The following is a 16,063-nucleotide window of genomic DNA, read 5'->3' on the forward strand; positions in this document are numbered from 1 at the left end:
GGCTCAGTCAACACATTCATGGGGAAACTACTCTATGACGGGTGTGAGTGAGTTGATGAGGGCTCACAGGTGGCACTTGGGTCCAGGAGTGACTACTGTGTGTTTGAGGATATTCTTCCCTACTGGTTGTGAGTCCACTGATCCTTCTTCCCTCCTCAGGCGAATCTGCTAATGATTCCTTCTTATGAGTCTCAAGCTTGCTGATTGCTCTTCCTGCTGGCGGTGGGCTTGCGGTTGGCTCTTCCTGTGATCTCTGAAGTGACACAATGAGGGGACCAGCACGCCGACCACCAGAAAGCTAGGAGGGGCTTCTATGTCCGGGATGACTACTTTATGTTGCAGTACGGAGCCCCTGGTCACTGAGAATCATCACTCCGAGTCAGCCCGGCCTGTCGAGCTCTGGGACTATGGACGGGACGAGCGTGCACCTCGCTGAGGTGGGGGGGAGGGGGACATTTGCACCGCCTGGTTGGTGAGCAGCCCAGATTTCTGCTCTCACCACCCCGTTTCACACTGCGCCCTAGGCGGGGGCTCCAGGTCTTCTGAGGCCTGAGGCCCAGAGTCTGGGGTGCAGCACCCCCCCACACAGCAATCATGCTGCAGCCAGTCCATTGAACCTACTCAGGAAAACTGTGGTAAGGGACTGAGCACTGTTCTTGGAGCAAGGAATAGACCACCAGCTCACTGTGCGCTTTTGTGCAGCTTACCTAACCTCTCTGATCTTCCATTCCTTAGCAAAGAAGGGGAGCTGATGCAATGAGTGGGGGTGAGCGCTGCAATGAAGCCAGAGGAGGCCCACAGGGGCTGCAATCCGGAAAGTTCTGGTTATGATCAAGGGGCTATTTTGTTGTTTCAGGTGAGGTGGGTTCTGCATTCCCGAGGCCTCCTCCAGCCCGTACGGACACACACGTGCACGAACACACAGACACACCACACCAGGCACGGACATGACAGCCAGGCCCGGAGCTCAGCACATAGCAGTGGCCTTTGAGGCCAGGGCCCTGCCTCCCACCAGACCAGGCATCGGGCTCATATGGCCCGGTCCTGCCTCTGTCTCAGGCTGAGCACGCGGGCCGCCCCCATAAAGGCCGCCCCAGTGAGCAGCTCGGCAATGAAGCTCATCCAGCCCAGGGCCAGGGACCAGCCGAAGTGGATGTCCACCTGGTCCAGGAGGGCCTTCTCCTCCAGGAGACACTGCGCCTCCCGGAAGGCGGCCGCCGAGTACACGATGTAGACACTGATTCCAGCCAGGGTCAGCAAGGCTGCAGGAGAGGCAAAGGAGAGCAGATCAAACGCCCAGGCTCCTCTTCCTCCTCCTCCTTGCCCAGCCCGCCTCTCCAGCTGTCCATGCTCCTCCTACCACAGGGCCTTTGCCCATGCTGGTCCCCTACCCAGTGCACCCTCCCTTCCCTTCCCATTCCCTCCCACCACCAGAAACTCCTGTCCATCCCCACATCTCAGCTCACCTAACCTGATTCCGGGACCTCCCCGAGTAGGTCAAGTCCACCCTGTAGTTTCACAGCACCACACACTGTCACTGTCCAGGTCAGAACGGCAATTTTGCATTTGTTTGTGAGATCGCTTAGCTAATGGCCATCTCCCCCAATGGGCTGTGAGCTCCAGGGGACTCATCATGGATTCCCTGGCACCCAGCACGGGGCTGGCCCACGGTGGGTCCCCAGAGACCGGGAATGACAGATGCCCCATTCAGCGCCACAGCTGCCGGCCACAGGGGGCTATTTCAACTGAAATTAAATTAATGTAAATGAACGTCTCGGCCTCCCTGGGCATCTGCCTCACGTCAAGTACTCCGCAGCCTGGCTCGAGGCTCCCCCCATGGCACAGCGCGGATTAGACTTCCCTCCAAGTGTGCAGAGTGGTTTCGAGAATTAGTCCCTGGGTAACCTCTTAATGCCAATATCAATAATAGTAGAGGTCGGAGGACATCTGAGCCTCACACTATTTTCACCGCCAGACATTCTTTTTGGTCCTTTTCCTCCATGGATCCCAAGTGTGTGCATCACCTCTGTTCCTGCTCGGTGTTTAAGCAGGGACGATTTCAAGCCCACAGGAAGGAGGGAGGCCTTAGGACACCAGCCATGTGCTGGATCCCATCTTTGAAAGCCTCAGGTCTGCCAAACAAACGGGATTAACCCAGGCATTGCCCGGGTTTTAATCAATCAATCAATCCATCGATCGATCAAAGCAAGATGTGTCAGAAGGGCAGAGGCACATGAGAGAGCGAGGGTCTCCTGCCAGCCCACAGCCCTCACGCAGAAGCTGCAGGGTCATCTGTGAAACCAGGAAAACAATCCTCAGGACCTGCTCCCACCCTCTGCTTCTCTCTTGGGACCCACTCATCCCTTCCAGCTCTGATGTCACAGATGGGGAAACTGAGCCCCGGAGAGGATGCCCGCCCGCCCTTCCCTGGCTGAGGATTCATGTGCAGCCCCTCTGGAGCCCCCACACTCCGTGCAAGGGGGGCACCTACCTCCAAAGAGGAAGAGAGTCCCTGTGAGCAGGAGGAGGATGGAGACTCGAAGGAGGAAGCTCAGAAACCCCGTCATCCCCCCGAACACCATCAGGATCAGGCTGAGCGGCAGCAGAATCACAAATGTCCCATGCATGGCTTAGAAGAGAGAGGAGGACAACAGGCAGAGGAGAGTTACCAAAAACCTTCAGTCAGTTAACAAACACTTACTGAGCACCACCCATGGGCCAGCCCCCAGATGCTGGGAGAAAAAATTAACACCATTGTTACTACCATGTCTGATGATGATGATGATAATATAACAACACGTTACAAACCACAAGATCCACTCTTTTTCATGGCTGAGTAATATTCCGTTACATAAGTGAAACAAGTCAGACAGATAAAGACACATACTGTATGATTTCACTGATCCATGGAATCCAGAAAACAAAACAAACAAACAAGCAAACAAAAAATAGACTCTTAAATACAGAGAATAAACTGGCATTTGCCAGAGAGGAGAGAGTGGGGAGATAAGTGACATAGATGAAGGGGGTGAAGACATACACACTTTCTGGTATAAAATAAATAAGTCACAGGGATGAAAAGTACAGTGTAGCAAAAATAATAAATAATACTGTAATAACGTTGCATGATGATGGATGGTGAATATACCTGTTGCTGTGAGCACTGAGCAATGTATAGAATTGTCCAATCCCTGTGTCCTACCCCTGAAACTAACAGAACATTGTGTGTCGACAAAACTTCAAGAATAAAATCAACTAATTTTTGAAAAATCTATGCCAGGCTTCGGGTCGCACAAGCGTGCGTCCTCACACTCCCTGCGAGGCAGGTACTGCCGTGTCCATTCGCGTACTCACTCAGCATGTTTCCTGAGTACTGTAGTGAGTAGAGTCAAGTAGTGAACAGATCAATAAGACAGAGTTGAGAGATGGTGACAAGTGGCTGGGGAGGGCAGTGAACACGGCACAGAATGGGCTGGAGCAGTGGCTTCACGGAGGAGGTGACATTCAAGCAGAGCCCCGGGAAGGAGGTGAGAGAGGCAGCCTGCAGAATGAAGGTCAGGAAGGGTGGGGTGGGGGGACAAGGGAGGAGCAGGTGCAGAGTCCCAGGACGGATTGTGCCTGGTGGGATGGAGGCACCCGGGGAAGCTGGCAGGGGCGGCGTGAAGAGAGCACGGGGGAGAGGGGATGCAGGAGATGAAGACAGAGAGCCAAGAGCAGAGCACGCACAGGATTGTGAACTTCCGTCCGAATGAAAGGGGCCACCAGGTGGGCAGCTTGGGACAAGAGAATCCCACAGCTTAACTTCTGTTTCTCAAGACTGCTCTGCTTGCTATACTGAGAGTAGACAGCAGAGGGGGGCAGGGGACAGACAGGTGGCTCCCAAGCTCACATCGCGCGGAACCGCTGAAGGTGACCCGATCTGGGACGAGAGTCTTTGCAGATGGAATGAAGTGAGGGGTCTCTGCATGAGATCATCTGCATTCGAGGGGGCCCCACATCCAAGGACTAGTGCCCTGGGAGGAGGCAGGCGAGAGCACAGAGAAGATGAGGTGAAGATGGGGGAAAGAGATTGAGTGACGTGGCCCCATGCCAAGGGCTTCCGGGGATCGATGCCACCACCTGAAGCCGGGGAGGCAGGGACCGGATTCTCCCTTGAAGCCTCCAGGAGGACCAGCCCCGCGCACCCCTGCATTTCAGACTTCCGACCTCCTGGACTGTGATGCAACACACTTCTGGGGTTTTAAGCCACCCAGACTGCCTGAGAAAACAAAGACAAGGAGCGGGAAGCCCATGGGGGCATTACTGCAATCACCCTGTTAAAGATGAGGGTGACCCGGGGCCACTGGGAAGGAGTCGGATTCCAGGTATATTCTGAAGATAAAACAGGCAACGGTGTTGAAGGCAACGGTGTGAGAACAAGAGGGACAAGACAAGCAGTGAGATCTGGGGCCTGAGTGCCGGACGGACGTGCCGCCGTCTGCACAGGTGGGAAGATGAGGGAGGAAGCGCTGGGTTCGGGGCTCGGTCAGGGACCGGAGCACAGGCAGCGGAGACAGAGGCTTATTGTGGCCCAGAGCTGGGCAGGTCCAGCCTCGGGGATCAGGGGGGCACCAGTATTACAGAGCTGGACTGGGAGTGGGGACCGGACAGGTTCCAGGGATTCCACAGGGAGTTCAAGTTCTGGAACGCCGCTGTATCAGGCCAGCCCCTAGCTCCCCTGACACTGAAAGCAGCCCCTGTTCTCAAGACCCAAGTATTTCCTAAAGACCCTGCCTTTCCTCCTCCACATACAGTCCCCCCCTCTTCCTCTGGTGCTCTCTGACTGCCCTGGCTCCCCATCCCGGGCTGCCTAGCCCACTGGCTTCTAGCCTTCCCTCCCCGGCTCCTGCCCAGCTCCCTTCATGGTGACTCATCACCACGTGGGGAACATTTGCTCTGAGTTCCATTGATGAGAACAGTGATTGGCAAGGGGAGCGTGGGGTGGGGGGGAGGGGATGAACAGGTGAGAGGAGGGGAGGCCAGAGAAAGAACATCCCCTACCCCTCTTCCCTGTCCCCAAATTGCAGGTGGCTGGTGAGTCAGAAGCATATTACATTAACAAGGCATGATCAGAACTTAAATTACAAAACCAGAAAGTAGAAAAGAAGGAGTTACATGAATGTCAAGTGGGGTGGGGTGGGGGAGAGGGGGGCAGAAGAAATCTGGGATCTCAGGATCCCAAGATCTCAACATTTGCCACCATCTTGGCTCTGAGCTTCCCGGCAGCCAAAGCAAAAAGGGAAAGAATTGCAAAGTTCTTTTTCACTGGCCATTCGTTTACCAAATATTGATTGATCATTTACCATGAGCTGGACACTAAGCCTCTTTCAGTCCTTTTGGCAGCAAGATAGGTATGAAAATAAATACTTCACTCTTGCTCTTGAGAGCAAGCTAAGCTCATTTCTTCCAGAAGTCTTTTTTTTTTTTAGATGTTATTTATTTATTTGACAGAGAGAGACATAGTGAGAGAGGGAACACAAGCAGGGGGAGTGGGAGAGGGAGAAGCAGGCTTCCCACGAAGCAGGGAGCCCGATGCGGGGCTCAATCCCAGGACCCTAGGATCATGACCTGAGCCAAAGGCAGACGCTTAACGACTGAGCCACCCAGGCGCCCTAGGAGGGATGTTTTTGTGTGTACAATACTGTGCTTTTATTTAGAATGATGTTCAACTTGTTAAAATTGAGTATTTAAATACTTAGTTTTTCTTAAGCCTTTTAAGTTTTACTCGCAAATCTTTTTTTTTTTTAAGATTTTTATTTATTTTGAGAGAGAGAGATGAAAAGAGAGAGCAGGGGGAGGGGCCAAGAGAGGGAGAAGCAGGCTCCCTGCTGAACAAGGAGCCCGATGTGGGGCTCGATCCCAGGACCCTGGGATCATGACCTGAGCCAAAGACAGACACTTAACTGACTGAGCCACCCAGGCGCCCCTCAGAAGTCTTTCCTTACACCCACGTTCACAGTCTGCTCTGTGCCCCCAGCTCCCCACGGTCTCCCTATTCTAGTGTCTGTTACCTAGTATGGGGGGCAGCTCCCTCTTCTGTCTCTCCTGTTAAGCCATGGGTTCCTTGAACAGGTTCCTCTTGTATGATTGTATCCCTGAGTTTCCAGTAGAGCGCTCAGGAGATGGTGAGTGCCCGACGGGTATTTGTCGACCTCATTAATTAATTAAGAGCTAGATGGTGTTTCTCTAAGCCAAGAAAATATGGCAGTTTCTAAGAAATGAAAAAGAAACCAAGAAGCTTGAGAGATGACCTCACAGGGGTTCAAAACAGAGACTTTCGAGCCAGGTACTCCGCATTCGAATTTGGGCTCTGACTCTGGGGCCCTGGGCGTGTCTCTTAATTCAGCAGGAACTCCATTTCCACATCTGTGAAAAGGAGGCGATAAGAGGTGGCTCACAGGATTACCATCAGGACGGCGTGCGTGAAGATGATGGGGCAACGCAGAAAAGTGTAAATGTAGGTACCACGTCCCATAGAATAAGTGCTAGACAGATCATAACCCTGCCAGGAATAACGATGACGGGAGACAAGAATCCAGCCCGACTTCCACTGTGATCAAATCACTTTGTCCTCAACCCTGTAAAGGCCACCAACCTCGGCGAGTCAAGGACACAAGAGCAATCTCCCTCCCAAAGCTTGTCCGTCTGTCCCTTCCTCCCTCACTCCCTTCCTTCCTTCCTTCTTTCCTTCCTTTCTCCCTTCCTTCCTTTCTTCCTGGGAAAAATCTTGGGCCAGAAAGCACAACAGCTGGGATGAAAACCTGGCCCTGGAAGATCTGTCCCCCTGTATGGTGTTGCCTCCAGACCATGGCTGGGAAGTGAAATCATTCGTCATTTAGAAATTAATGAGGTTTCCTGGAGCGGGTTCAGCCCTGGCGGCGCCATGTGTGAGTTCCCAGACTTGTTGCAAGCTGACTTGACGTACACATTCAATTAAATATCTGGGTAAGAACAGGCTTCCTGTGGGAGAGTTGTAAAATCTCCCGCTGAAGTCTGGCTTAGCTTTTCGTGGTGTGTGTGTGTGTGTGTGTGTGCGTGTGTGTGTGTGTCTGTGCGTACACGTGCCTTGGTCTTTGTTATTTTCAGGGCCGCAGACATGGGGCATGAGGATTGATTCTGAGTTCCGTACCCATTTCCAACCACATCTCATTTGGAAACACGTATCTATAGGCCCCTAAGGAGGGCCATGCTCTGCCATAGAGCCCGGGGACTCTATGATCTAGACTTGGTCCCTGCTCCCCCTGGAGACCAGGGTCCAGGGCAGGAGACAGACGAGCAGGGAAACAAAGTCACAGGCTGTGATGTGTTATGAAGGAAGTCAGCATGACAATGCAGAAAAACGGGGTAGGCAGGGAGTGGGGGGCACTTCTTTGGATAAGGTGATTGCATTCATTTCCTTGGGCTGCATCACAAATTACTACAAACCAGGTGTCTCCTACAGGAATGTATGATCCAACAGTCCCAGAGGACATAAGTCCAAAATCAAGATGTCGCATGACCCCACTCCCCTCCAGAGGCTCCAGGGGAGAGTCCTTCCCTGCCTCCTCCAGCCTCCCGAGGATGCGTCATTCCCAGTCTCTGCCCCCATCTTCATTCTCCTTTTCTTACAAGGACCCTTGTCATAGAATGCAGGGCCCACCCAGTTAATCCAAGATGATCTCATCTCAAGATCCTAAACTTAATGACATCTGCAAGGACACTTTTTTCAAATAAGGTCACATCCCCAGGTACCAGGGGTTAGGACGTGGATATATCTTTTTTATAGGGGGTGACACCTTCCAATCTACTCCAGTGTTTACGGGAGGAGCTCAACAGATGGCAGCTAAGATTACTATATAGAATTAATAATAATAATAATAATAAATGTTGACAGGCCTTTTTTCATCAAGGGCCAATGTGTGCCCAAGGGCAAGAAACCGTTTAGTTCAAAAATACTTTGTTGAGGAAAAAAAAAAACAACTTTGTTGCCAGCAAAAGGAAGAGCAAACCCAGAAAGAAGCAAAGATGTTCACGCCAAGGAAAAGATGATTGTGACTCTCCCATCATCACACTTTTCAAAGAACTGCTCAATGGGAAAACCAAGCTTCCAATTCCACAACAGTAGTGAGGTCAGGAAGGCCCGGGGTGGTTAGCGAAGTAATAGTTGTGCTCTTAAAGAAACTAGAGACAGAGTTTCTGCAGAGACATCAGAAGCACGGACAAAAGAAGGAAATCTCAGGAACCATTTCCCAAAGGGGGAAATGTCACACTGTCTTTATGTTCAAGCCTTGTCAAGGTGACTTGGAGACCCCAAGAAGGGCTCAGAGATATTCAGTCCTCATTGTGGGTGGTAAGGAAGTCAATTTTTATGTTTTTGTCAATATTTGTTCTAGAATCTGGGGTGACCAGAACACAGTCTTTTTGAGAACAGGGGCTGCATCTTCGTTCCCTTAGAAGGCTCCAAGATGCATCGTTGTGATATGGAAAAAGCAGGACTCTACGACAAGCAAAGACCTAAGTTCAAATCCTGACACCATCTCTTACCAAGCAAATATCATCGCCTCCCAAAAGCCTGTTTCTGTTTCCTCCCCTGTCCATTGGACCATGGGCCCTGACTTTGCCAAGCTGTCATGAGCACCAAATGTGAGAATAACTGTTTCTTTCTTGCCCTCAAGCTCCTGGAGCTCTACCAAGTAAGAATTTTAATACCCATTTCACATACGAGAAAAGTGAGGTTCAAAGTACTGAGGTCAGTTGCTCAGGAAGGTACAGCCATCAAGTCTCAGAGCTGGGATGGAACAGCAAAGGAGGTTGACAAACGGGTGTAGGGATGGCAGGCAACGGGTGTTTAACCCAGGCTGGAAATTAGGAAGGGCTGTCGGGGCAAGGGGAGGAGGTCTCAGCTTTAAGGTCAGATGAGAAGGCATGGGGGAAGGCGTTCCTGAATGAGGGGACAGCATGTGCCAAGGCCCGGAGGCAGGCTATCTGGAAGGACGCACGTGCCCTAGCTCTTGCAGCTGGAGAGGTGGGCAGGGTTCCCCTACTTCCACAAGCCACACCATGGTGAAATCCAACCACTAGGGCAGTCCTCCTTGGGGCTTGCGTTACAGCAGACATGACAGCATTCTTCTCAGAAGAAATGAAAACAAGACCCATGCAGCCCCCACCTCAACTCCTCCTTCGTCCTCTCCTCCCCATAGCGAACCTCTCGTAAATGCTTGGACACACATACTTCCAGTCTTTTTCCCATATACTTTCCTATGTATTTACCTGTTTCTCTAATTCTAAAGGGCACAGCCGGGCACACCTCAACATGTGAAAACAGAATGTGTTGGACCATCCACAGCATCTTGCCCATAACACTCTGCAACGTGCTTTTCTCATTCCACAGTATTTCTTGGTCTTCTATACACATTAGTATATTCTCTTTACGGACTACAAAATCTTCCAAAGGACAGACGTACCACATGCAGACGCTTAGCCGTATTTCCACCCATGAGCCCCGAGGCTGTATCTTGTTCTCCACTGTTACAAAAATGGTTAAGGTGAGCCTCTTAGAAACCTCACAGGGTAGATCCCAAGAAGTGGAATTACATTGAATATGAATTTTCTGTTTCTTTATTTGTTTAAAGTGTGTACTTGACTTTCAACAAGCACCTGAGAGGCAGCCTAAAGCCCAGGCATTTATGCCCTGAGATGCTGAGGGCGCCCCCCACTTCCCTTCCCACCTACCGCACAGCTATGCATGAATCACACTGAGCATTCCCTCCTGGACTGAGGCCGCCTCTGAATCCCATTATGTCCCCAATCCCTTTATTTCTCTCCCCACCATCTCCTCTCTTGCAATCGGCACCAGGCATTGTGGGAGGGCTGGTTTTAATTTTCCACGCCACTGCAACAGCTGGGTACCCAGAGAGACCAGAGACCCAATCTTGTGATTTTCCAACCTCCACCTCCTCAGAAGACATGCAGGCCAGGCCTCTGGCCCTCAGTGACAGTGGCCTTCTGCCACTGCTGTGCTGTGTTGGGCTAGGCGTTTGACCTCTCTAGATCTGGTGTGCTTAGCTGTAGGATGATCAGCCTGACCACCTTCCTGGCTCTTAGGAGACATGGCCAAAGTAAGGCATAGGGAGGACCCAAGGTGTGGGTAAGAAGCATTTTCTGTGCTGCCTCCAGAAACACCAGCCTTCTAGCTGTCTCTGGAACACCCCGCCCTCAATCCTACCGCTCAGCTCTGCTCCTGCCCTTCCTCCTTGTAATTCAGATCTCTGATTCCCAGATGGAAGAGGCAGTGTAGGATGGGGCACTGGGAATCCAAGAAATAGGCGAGGAACCTCTCTTCTGGCCTGCCATGGCCTTGGTCTTAGCACACCCACATTACACTGGAATTCTACTCTGTGTGGCATCATTCCCACAGGGCAGGAACCACCTGGATTCAGATCCAGATCTACCTGTTACTGTGCAAACTTTGATAACTTATTAGCCTCTCCGTGCTTTGGTTTCCTGATTTAAAAAGTAAGGATGATAACATTTCCTGCCTCATGAGATTGTCATGAAGATGAAGAGAGTTGATAGATGCAAAGCACTCAGGACAGTGTGTGGCACGCAGTGACTGTCCCGTAAACACCAGCTGTTCTTCTTATTGCCCTTCAACCACGCCATTGACAGGTGCCTCCACCACCCTTCCTCAGTGACCCTGTTTCATTCCCTTTGCTACACCTAGTGCTATTTGAAACAAGTTTATGTTTATTTATTCACTGGTCCATGTGTTTACTATCTGCCTCCTGCACTAGACTCTAAGCTCTGTGTGGGCAAGCACCACACCTATCTCGTCATGTTCTATGCCCTCCATCTAGCCCAGTGCTAGGAGTGAAATACGTATGTACAAAGTAAGTAAATGAGTCTCTCGTGATTAGCTCCATTTTACAGATGAGAAGCCTGAGGCTCAGGGAGGCAATGGGACTTAGAGCAGGAGGAGACATTAATTGAGCTCCTACTATGTACCATGCATCTATGCTCGGTGCTTTGCTTATGTGATCTCATTTCATCTCAGAGCAGCCTGTTAATGGAAGCAGGGGACAGGCCAGAAGCCACACCCACTGGTAAGATGTGGGGCCCTTATCTATGATGGGACTGGTCCTACTCCTTCCCCTTGTTACAAGGGGCACATCTCATCCCGGCCAATCAGCACATCCCATCCCTTTGGCCACAAGGATTGGCTCAGCCCTGGGCATGTGATCCAGTCTGGTCCAATGAGAAGCCTACTTAGAATTTTTGCAGACTTTTGGCAAGTAGAGAGCCTCCTTCTGCTTGGGTTGTGAAGACTGGAGAGGGTTTATTGAAAGTAGGACCCAAACAGAGGCAAAGCCCAGAGAGGAAAAGAATGAAATTGAATTTAATTCTCTGGATCCCAGCAGACTTTTCGATTACATGGACCGGGAATTCCTTTCCTTGTTTAAATAAGGATGATTTGCGTTTCACCAAAAGACTCCTGGTTGATACAGCTAGCCTGGTTGTTTCTAGACTGGGGCTCTTTTTTCAACATGGTGCTGAATTTGATGATCCCCTCCTCCTCCACCAAAAGTAATTCCAGTCCCTGGCCAAGGAATCAAACCCATGACATCCCCAGAGCTAATCTGGAAGACGAAACATCCAAGCAAGGTGGGTTTTTATTGGGCGCTGGAGTGGTCTGCCTGCTTGGGGTTTCTTGCCGGAACAATCAAGAGTTCTTCCCTATGCACCCCCACTGGGATTTGTCTAGGGGGCTGGCTCGGAGAACACGCTGCTTTGACAACTGTCCTCTCTCCTCTGTGACCCCAGCAGCAGGTCCTCAAAGAAATAAGATGCCTCCACATAACAAAAGAGCTTGGACAAGATTCAACTCATTCTGGGGATAAAGAGATTCTGAGAAAAGTCTCCCTCTGGGGGTGGTATACAGCGAGCATGTAGTCTGAAGGGGCAGCCTGTTCTTTCTTGGATGATATAATGGCAATAATAGCAGCTCCCACTCAAGGTGCACTTACAGAGGCCAGGCACCACTGAGGCTCTTTAAATACACTCTCCCATTCCATCCTGGCCATATCCTTATGAAGACAGGTGACAGATATCTTCCCTTTGCCCATGAGGGAACCGATGCTTGGAGAGATAGAGGGATGCACCCAAGGCTGCACGCCTCCTTGGCGGTGAAGCTGGGGCTTAGACCTGGGTCTGAGAGCGAATAGATGAACAGACTCTGGATGTGAGTTTTGCCCATTTCTCAAAATCCTGGAGCACACAGGATGTGCTTAATAATTGGCATTATTAAGTTTCACAAAGAAGCCAGACCAATGCCAACTATAATTAGTCATCCAGTTTACCCACAGATGTGATAAGTAGGCTAAATGCCAGCACCCAGCCCAGCAAAGGGTCAGTGCTCCAGAGATGGGATTGCATCTAAAAGAGGCTGGAAGAAATAGCAAAGACTAGTGTTTATTGAGCACTTACTATATGTCCAGCCATTTTCATGCAACACAGAGATCCCACAACAACGAGGCATCATGTGAGGTCCCAGGTAAGGGCACTTTTTTCAGCCAGCTGGTTTATGGAATTCTGACCACACCCCCCTCGTGGTTTTGACATTTCATTTTGATAGATGTGGAAACTGAGTCTCAGAGGTTAAGACACCTGTCCCATGATCCCAGAGGGACCTGGGAAGGGTCCGAGCTGGCATCTGACACCCATCTCCCTCACATCAAGGGCGGGAACTCTTGATCATTCTTGAAACAATGCTCTGAGAACACCCCAAATTGATTCTGGTTAGCTTGGGGCTGAGGAAAGAGCTCATGGCACCTCCACCTTCCCTCAACTACCCACATATGTCAAGGGAACATCTCCTGCCCCGGGACCTTATGCAGGGTGCTGCAGCTGGATTGTATCAGCTTGTGAGAGCCAACTGCTAAGTTTTTAGGAATTTGGGGAGCCACCTGACATCATGTTGATAGCTTGAAGTTGACCCCAATGGGAATATTTATACCAAAGAAATCAGCAAATGCTTCAAATCAAGACACCCTCTTCCCCCAGAAAGACAATTATTAACTATTTCCCAGCACACCACTGGACTTCTGTTCCATTCATTTTCTCATTCATTCATTTAAAAAATAGGTTCCACTTCAAACATAATACAATTTGTACTCACTCTCATACCTGGGTCAGCAAATCTGGGCTCGTGATCCCACCCCACACCAGGTTCTGTGCTAAATATTGGGCATCAAGCCGTGGCAAGACAGGCATGGTCCCCGTCCTCACAGAACTCATGGTCTAATGAGGGAGTCAGACTTTAACTCAAAAAATGTCACAAAACCTGTGCTATGAGTAGAAGTTGACCGAGTCAAGCTAGCGGGATGGGAGCAGGGAGACTTCAGGCAGAGGAAATGGCATATGCAAAGTCCCAGTGGCAGGAGGAAATTGGGCATGGTTCAGGAAGTAGCCCCAGGCAAGCACAGCCAGAGAAGAAAGAGCAAGGGCGAGATCGGAACTGGAGAGGCACCCTGGCAGCCCTTGTGGGCCATGCTAGCGACTTGGTCTTTGTTCCCAAGCCTCAACAAGTCCATTAAAAGCAACCCACATTTTTTAAGGTCTGTGGAACTCAGCCCTCCCTTCCTCATCAGATTCTTTCTATGGTACCTCTCTGAGCCTCAGCTTCTTCGCAGGAAAAATGAAGGTAATAATGGAGATGATACTTAACTCCACAGGGTAGCAGTGGAGATTAACTGAAGACAGTGATGGAAAGCATTCAGCTCCAAGCCCGGCCCACTGCCAGCCTCAATGAACTCGCTGAACTATTATTATATTTAGGTCCCTCCTTTCTCAAGTGTCTGTTTCAGCCCTTTTGCTTCCCTGCATTCAGTCTTCCCAGTGTTACTGAGTTCCAAGCACTGTGCTAGGCACTGGGAAATCAGCCCTGAACAGGACAGACGCAGTGGCCCCAGGGGTAGGGGGCTGCTCTCTGCTCCTGATGGCCCTTCTTGAATCATTCCACAGATGTTCACTGCATCCCCGCTACTGCCAAGCGCTTGTTCTCAGCCCTGAGGATACAAATAAGGCTGACACGGGGTGTGCTTTGGCGTCTATGGGCTCAGACCTCTCTTTTCAGCATTCAGCTCCTCAGGCTGGTTTAGGTGTCTCTTTGGACTCCCACCCACGCTCCCTCCCTCATGCTGCTTGTCACTCTGAAATGTGACTGCGCATTTCCACATCCGTCTCCGCAGCTAGTCTGTGAGCTCCTGGACGGCAGGACTTGGGTCTTAATCATCAGCACGGTGCCTGGTGCAGAGGAAGCCTGCGATCAACAGTTGTGGAATGAATGAATCCTAAACCACACAGTGTAACCTGTGGCCCAAGAGAGGCCTGGCCCCTGCTCCTAACTCCACTCCCTTCTTCGGTCCTGGCCACCCACTCCGCAGGGCTCCCGCCCCACTCTTTGGAGAAGAGCTCCAAAACTGGTGTCCAGACCCGGGATTCTCCCCCGATCCCCTCCCTCCCGGACTCACTGAGAAGTTGTCGGCTTGAGTCGCTGACGGTCACGTTCTCCTGCCAGAAGGGGTTCATCAGCGGCACGCACGGGCTCTGGACTGGATGGGGCGGAAGAATCAGTGGCTGCGGACCTGGCGTTGGGACCCCAGCCCTGGGCCTCGCCCCCACGCCCACCCTAGACGCCATCCCGGGAGGGAGGATCGTGCGGAGACCAGAGCAGCTGCGCCTGGAGCTCACCCCGCTCCGGAGCCCTCCGCCCACCCGGCCCGGGCCCAGACCCCCCGTTTTGTGCTTTGGGGCTCGGGGGAGGACTGGGAGCCCAGCAACAGGTCCCGGGCGGGCGCGGCACCGCGCAGCGTCCCCGCGCTCCCCCTTACCCCGGCAGGTGCGCCAGAGGCCAGAGTGCGAGCTCAGAGGTTCGAGCTCGCTGCGGTTGGCGGCCCCCGCCCGGCCCCGCGCCCCCGGGCCGCCCCGCTCCAGCCGCTCGGTGTCAATGATGTACCAGAAGTCCGTGCCGATGGCGGCCGCCAGGAGCACAAAGCTGAGCGCCCCGGTCAGCGCTGCCGCGCCTGCCAGCATGCCCAGGTGCACCCGCATGGCGCAGCCCGGCCCGCCGCCCGCGGCTCCCAGCTCCTCCTCCGGAGCCTCCGGACTGGGAGCTGTCCCGGCCTTCGGCCCTCGAGCCCTCCCTCCCGCCCTGGCTCCGCCCTCAGCCCTTCACCTGCGCCCTGCGCGCGCTCCTCCCAAACCGCTCCCAGCCCTCCGATGCCACTGCCACTCGCAGGCCCCATACCTGCGATCTCAGACTTCCACCCCCGCCTTCACACCCCCATCCGAGCCTTCATCCCTCCCTTTGGACCCCACCCCAGCCTGAACGCCACCTCAGCCGTCCATTCCCACCTCCCACCTGCCCCCCAGACTCTTATCTCTCGGAACACCTCCCCACTGTCCCCAAATCATCCCCCCCTCCGTGACCCAGCCTGCCCTGCCTCTCCCTTTCCGCCCCAGCCCTCCTTGCTCTCTTCCACACCACCGCCTAGACTCCCCGCTTCCAGCCCCGTGTGCCCGGAGCCTTCCCTCACCCGCCCTTCCTAAGGCTCCCCCTCCTGCTCGAAGCGAGCTGAGCGCCCAGACAGGTGCTGGAGTTCTGGATGCTCTGCTGCAGGACTGCGGCCTCCCTGCAAACTGGGGAAGTAAGACAGTGGGGCCTCACCAGCCTGACAGTCCCCCCCGGGGTGTTTAGTCTTCAATACCCCTCTTCCTCCAGCTCCAATTATCCTTCCTCCAAAATCCACCTTCAGTTGATATTTCTAGGTTGACTACAGAGGCAAAAGGCAGATCCAATTTTTAATAAAAGTTCTTTAAAGCAATGGGCTAAGCCAGGTCCTCTGAATCTATCCCTTTACCACCTCCATCACTGCCACCATCACCATCATCATCACCGTCATCACCATCACCATCATCATCACCATCATCACCACCATCATCATCACCATCATCACCATCATCACCATCACCATCATCACCATCACCA

General features: G+C 52.3%; 1 protein-coding gene across 2 annotated transcripts; it reads right to left on the reverse strand.

Moving 5' to 3' along the window:
- Window positions 1–1,029: 1,029 nt before the first annotated feature.
- Window positions 1,030–15,126, reverse strand: TMEM114 (transmembrane protein 114). Of its 2 annotated transcripts, XM_032392160.1 has the most exons (4): window positions 14,907–15,126; window positions 14,547–14,627; window positions 2,492–2,629; window positions 1,030–1,262 (listed from the first exon to the last, which is right to left on the reverse strand). In XM_032392160.1, the coding sequence occupies exons 1-4, from the start codon at window positions 15,124–15,126 to the stop codon at window positions 1,030–1,032; spliced, it is 672 nt and encodes a 223-aa protein (XP_032248051.1). The 2 variants fall into 2 exon arrangements, with proteins under 2 accessions (XP_032248051.1, XP_032248052.1); XM_032392161.1 differs by lacking the exon at window positions 2,492–2,629.
- Window positions 15,127–16,063: the final 937 nt, after the last annotated feature.

Source organism: Phoca vitulina, unplaced genomic scaffold (assembly GCF_004348235.1).
Source record: "Phoca vitulina isolate PV1807 unplaced genomic scaffold, GSC_HSeal_1.0 scaffold66, whole genome shotgun sequence".
NCBI lineage: Eukaryota > Metazoa > Chordata > Mammalia > Carnivora > Phocidae > Phoca > Phoca vitulina.

Coding starts and splice junctions, on each gene's coding strand:
- TMEM114 (XM_032392160.1), bottom strand. CDS start 15,126: ATGCGGGTGCACCTGGGCATGCTGGCAGGCGCGGCAGCGCTGACCGGG. Junction 14,628..14,906: donor CCTCTGGCGCACCTGCCGGG/GTAAGGGGGAGC, acceptor CGCCCCATCCAG/TCCAGAGCCCGTGCGTGCCG. Junction 2,630..14,546: donor CTCAAGCCGACAACTTCTCA/GTGAGTCCGGGA, acceptor CTCTCTTCTAAG/CCATGCATGGGACATTTGTG.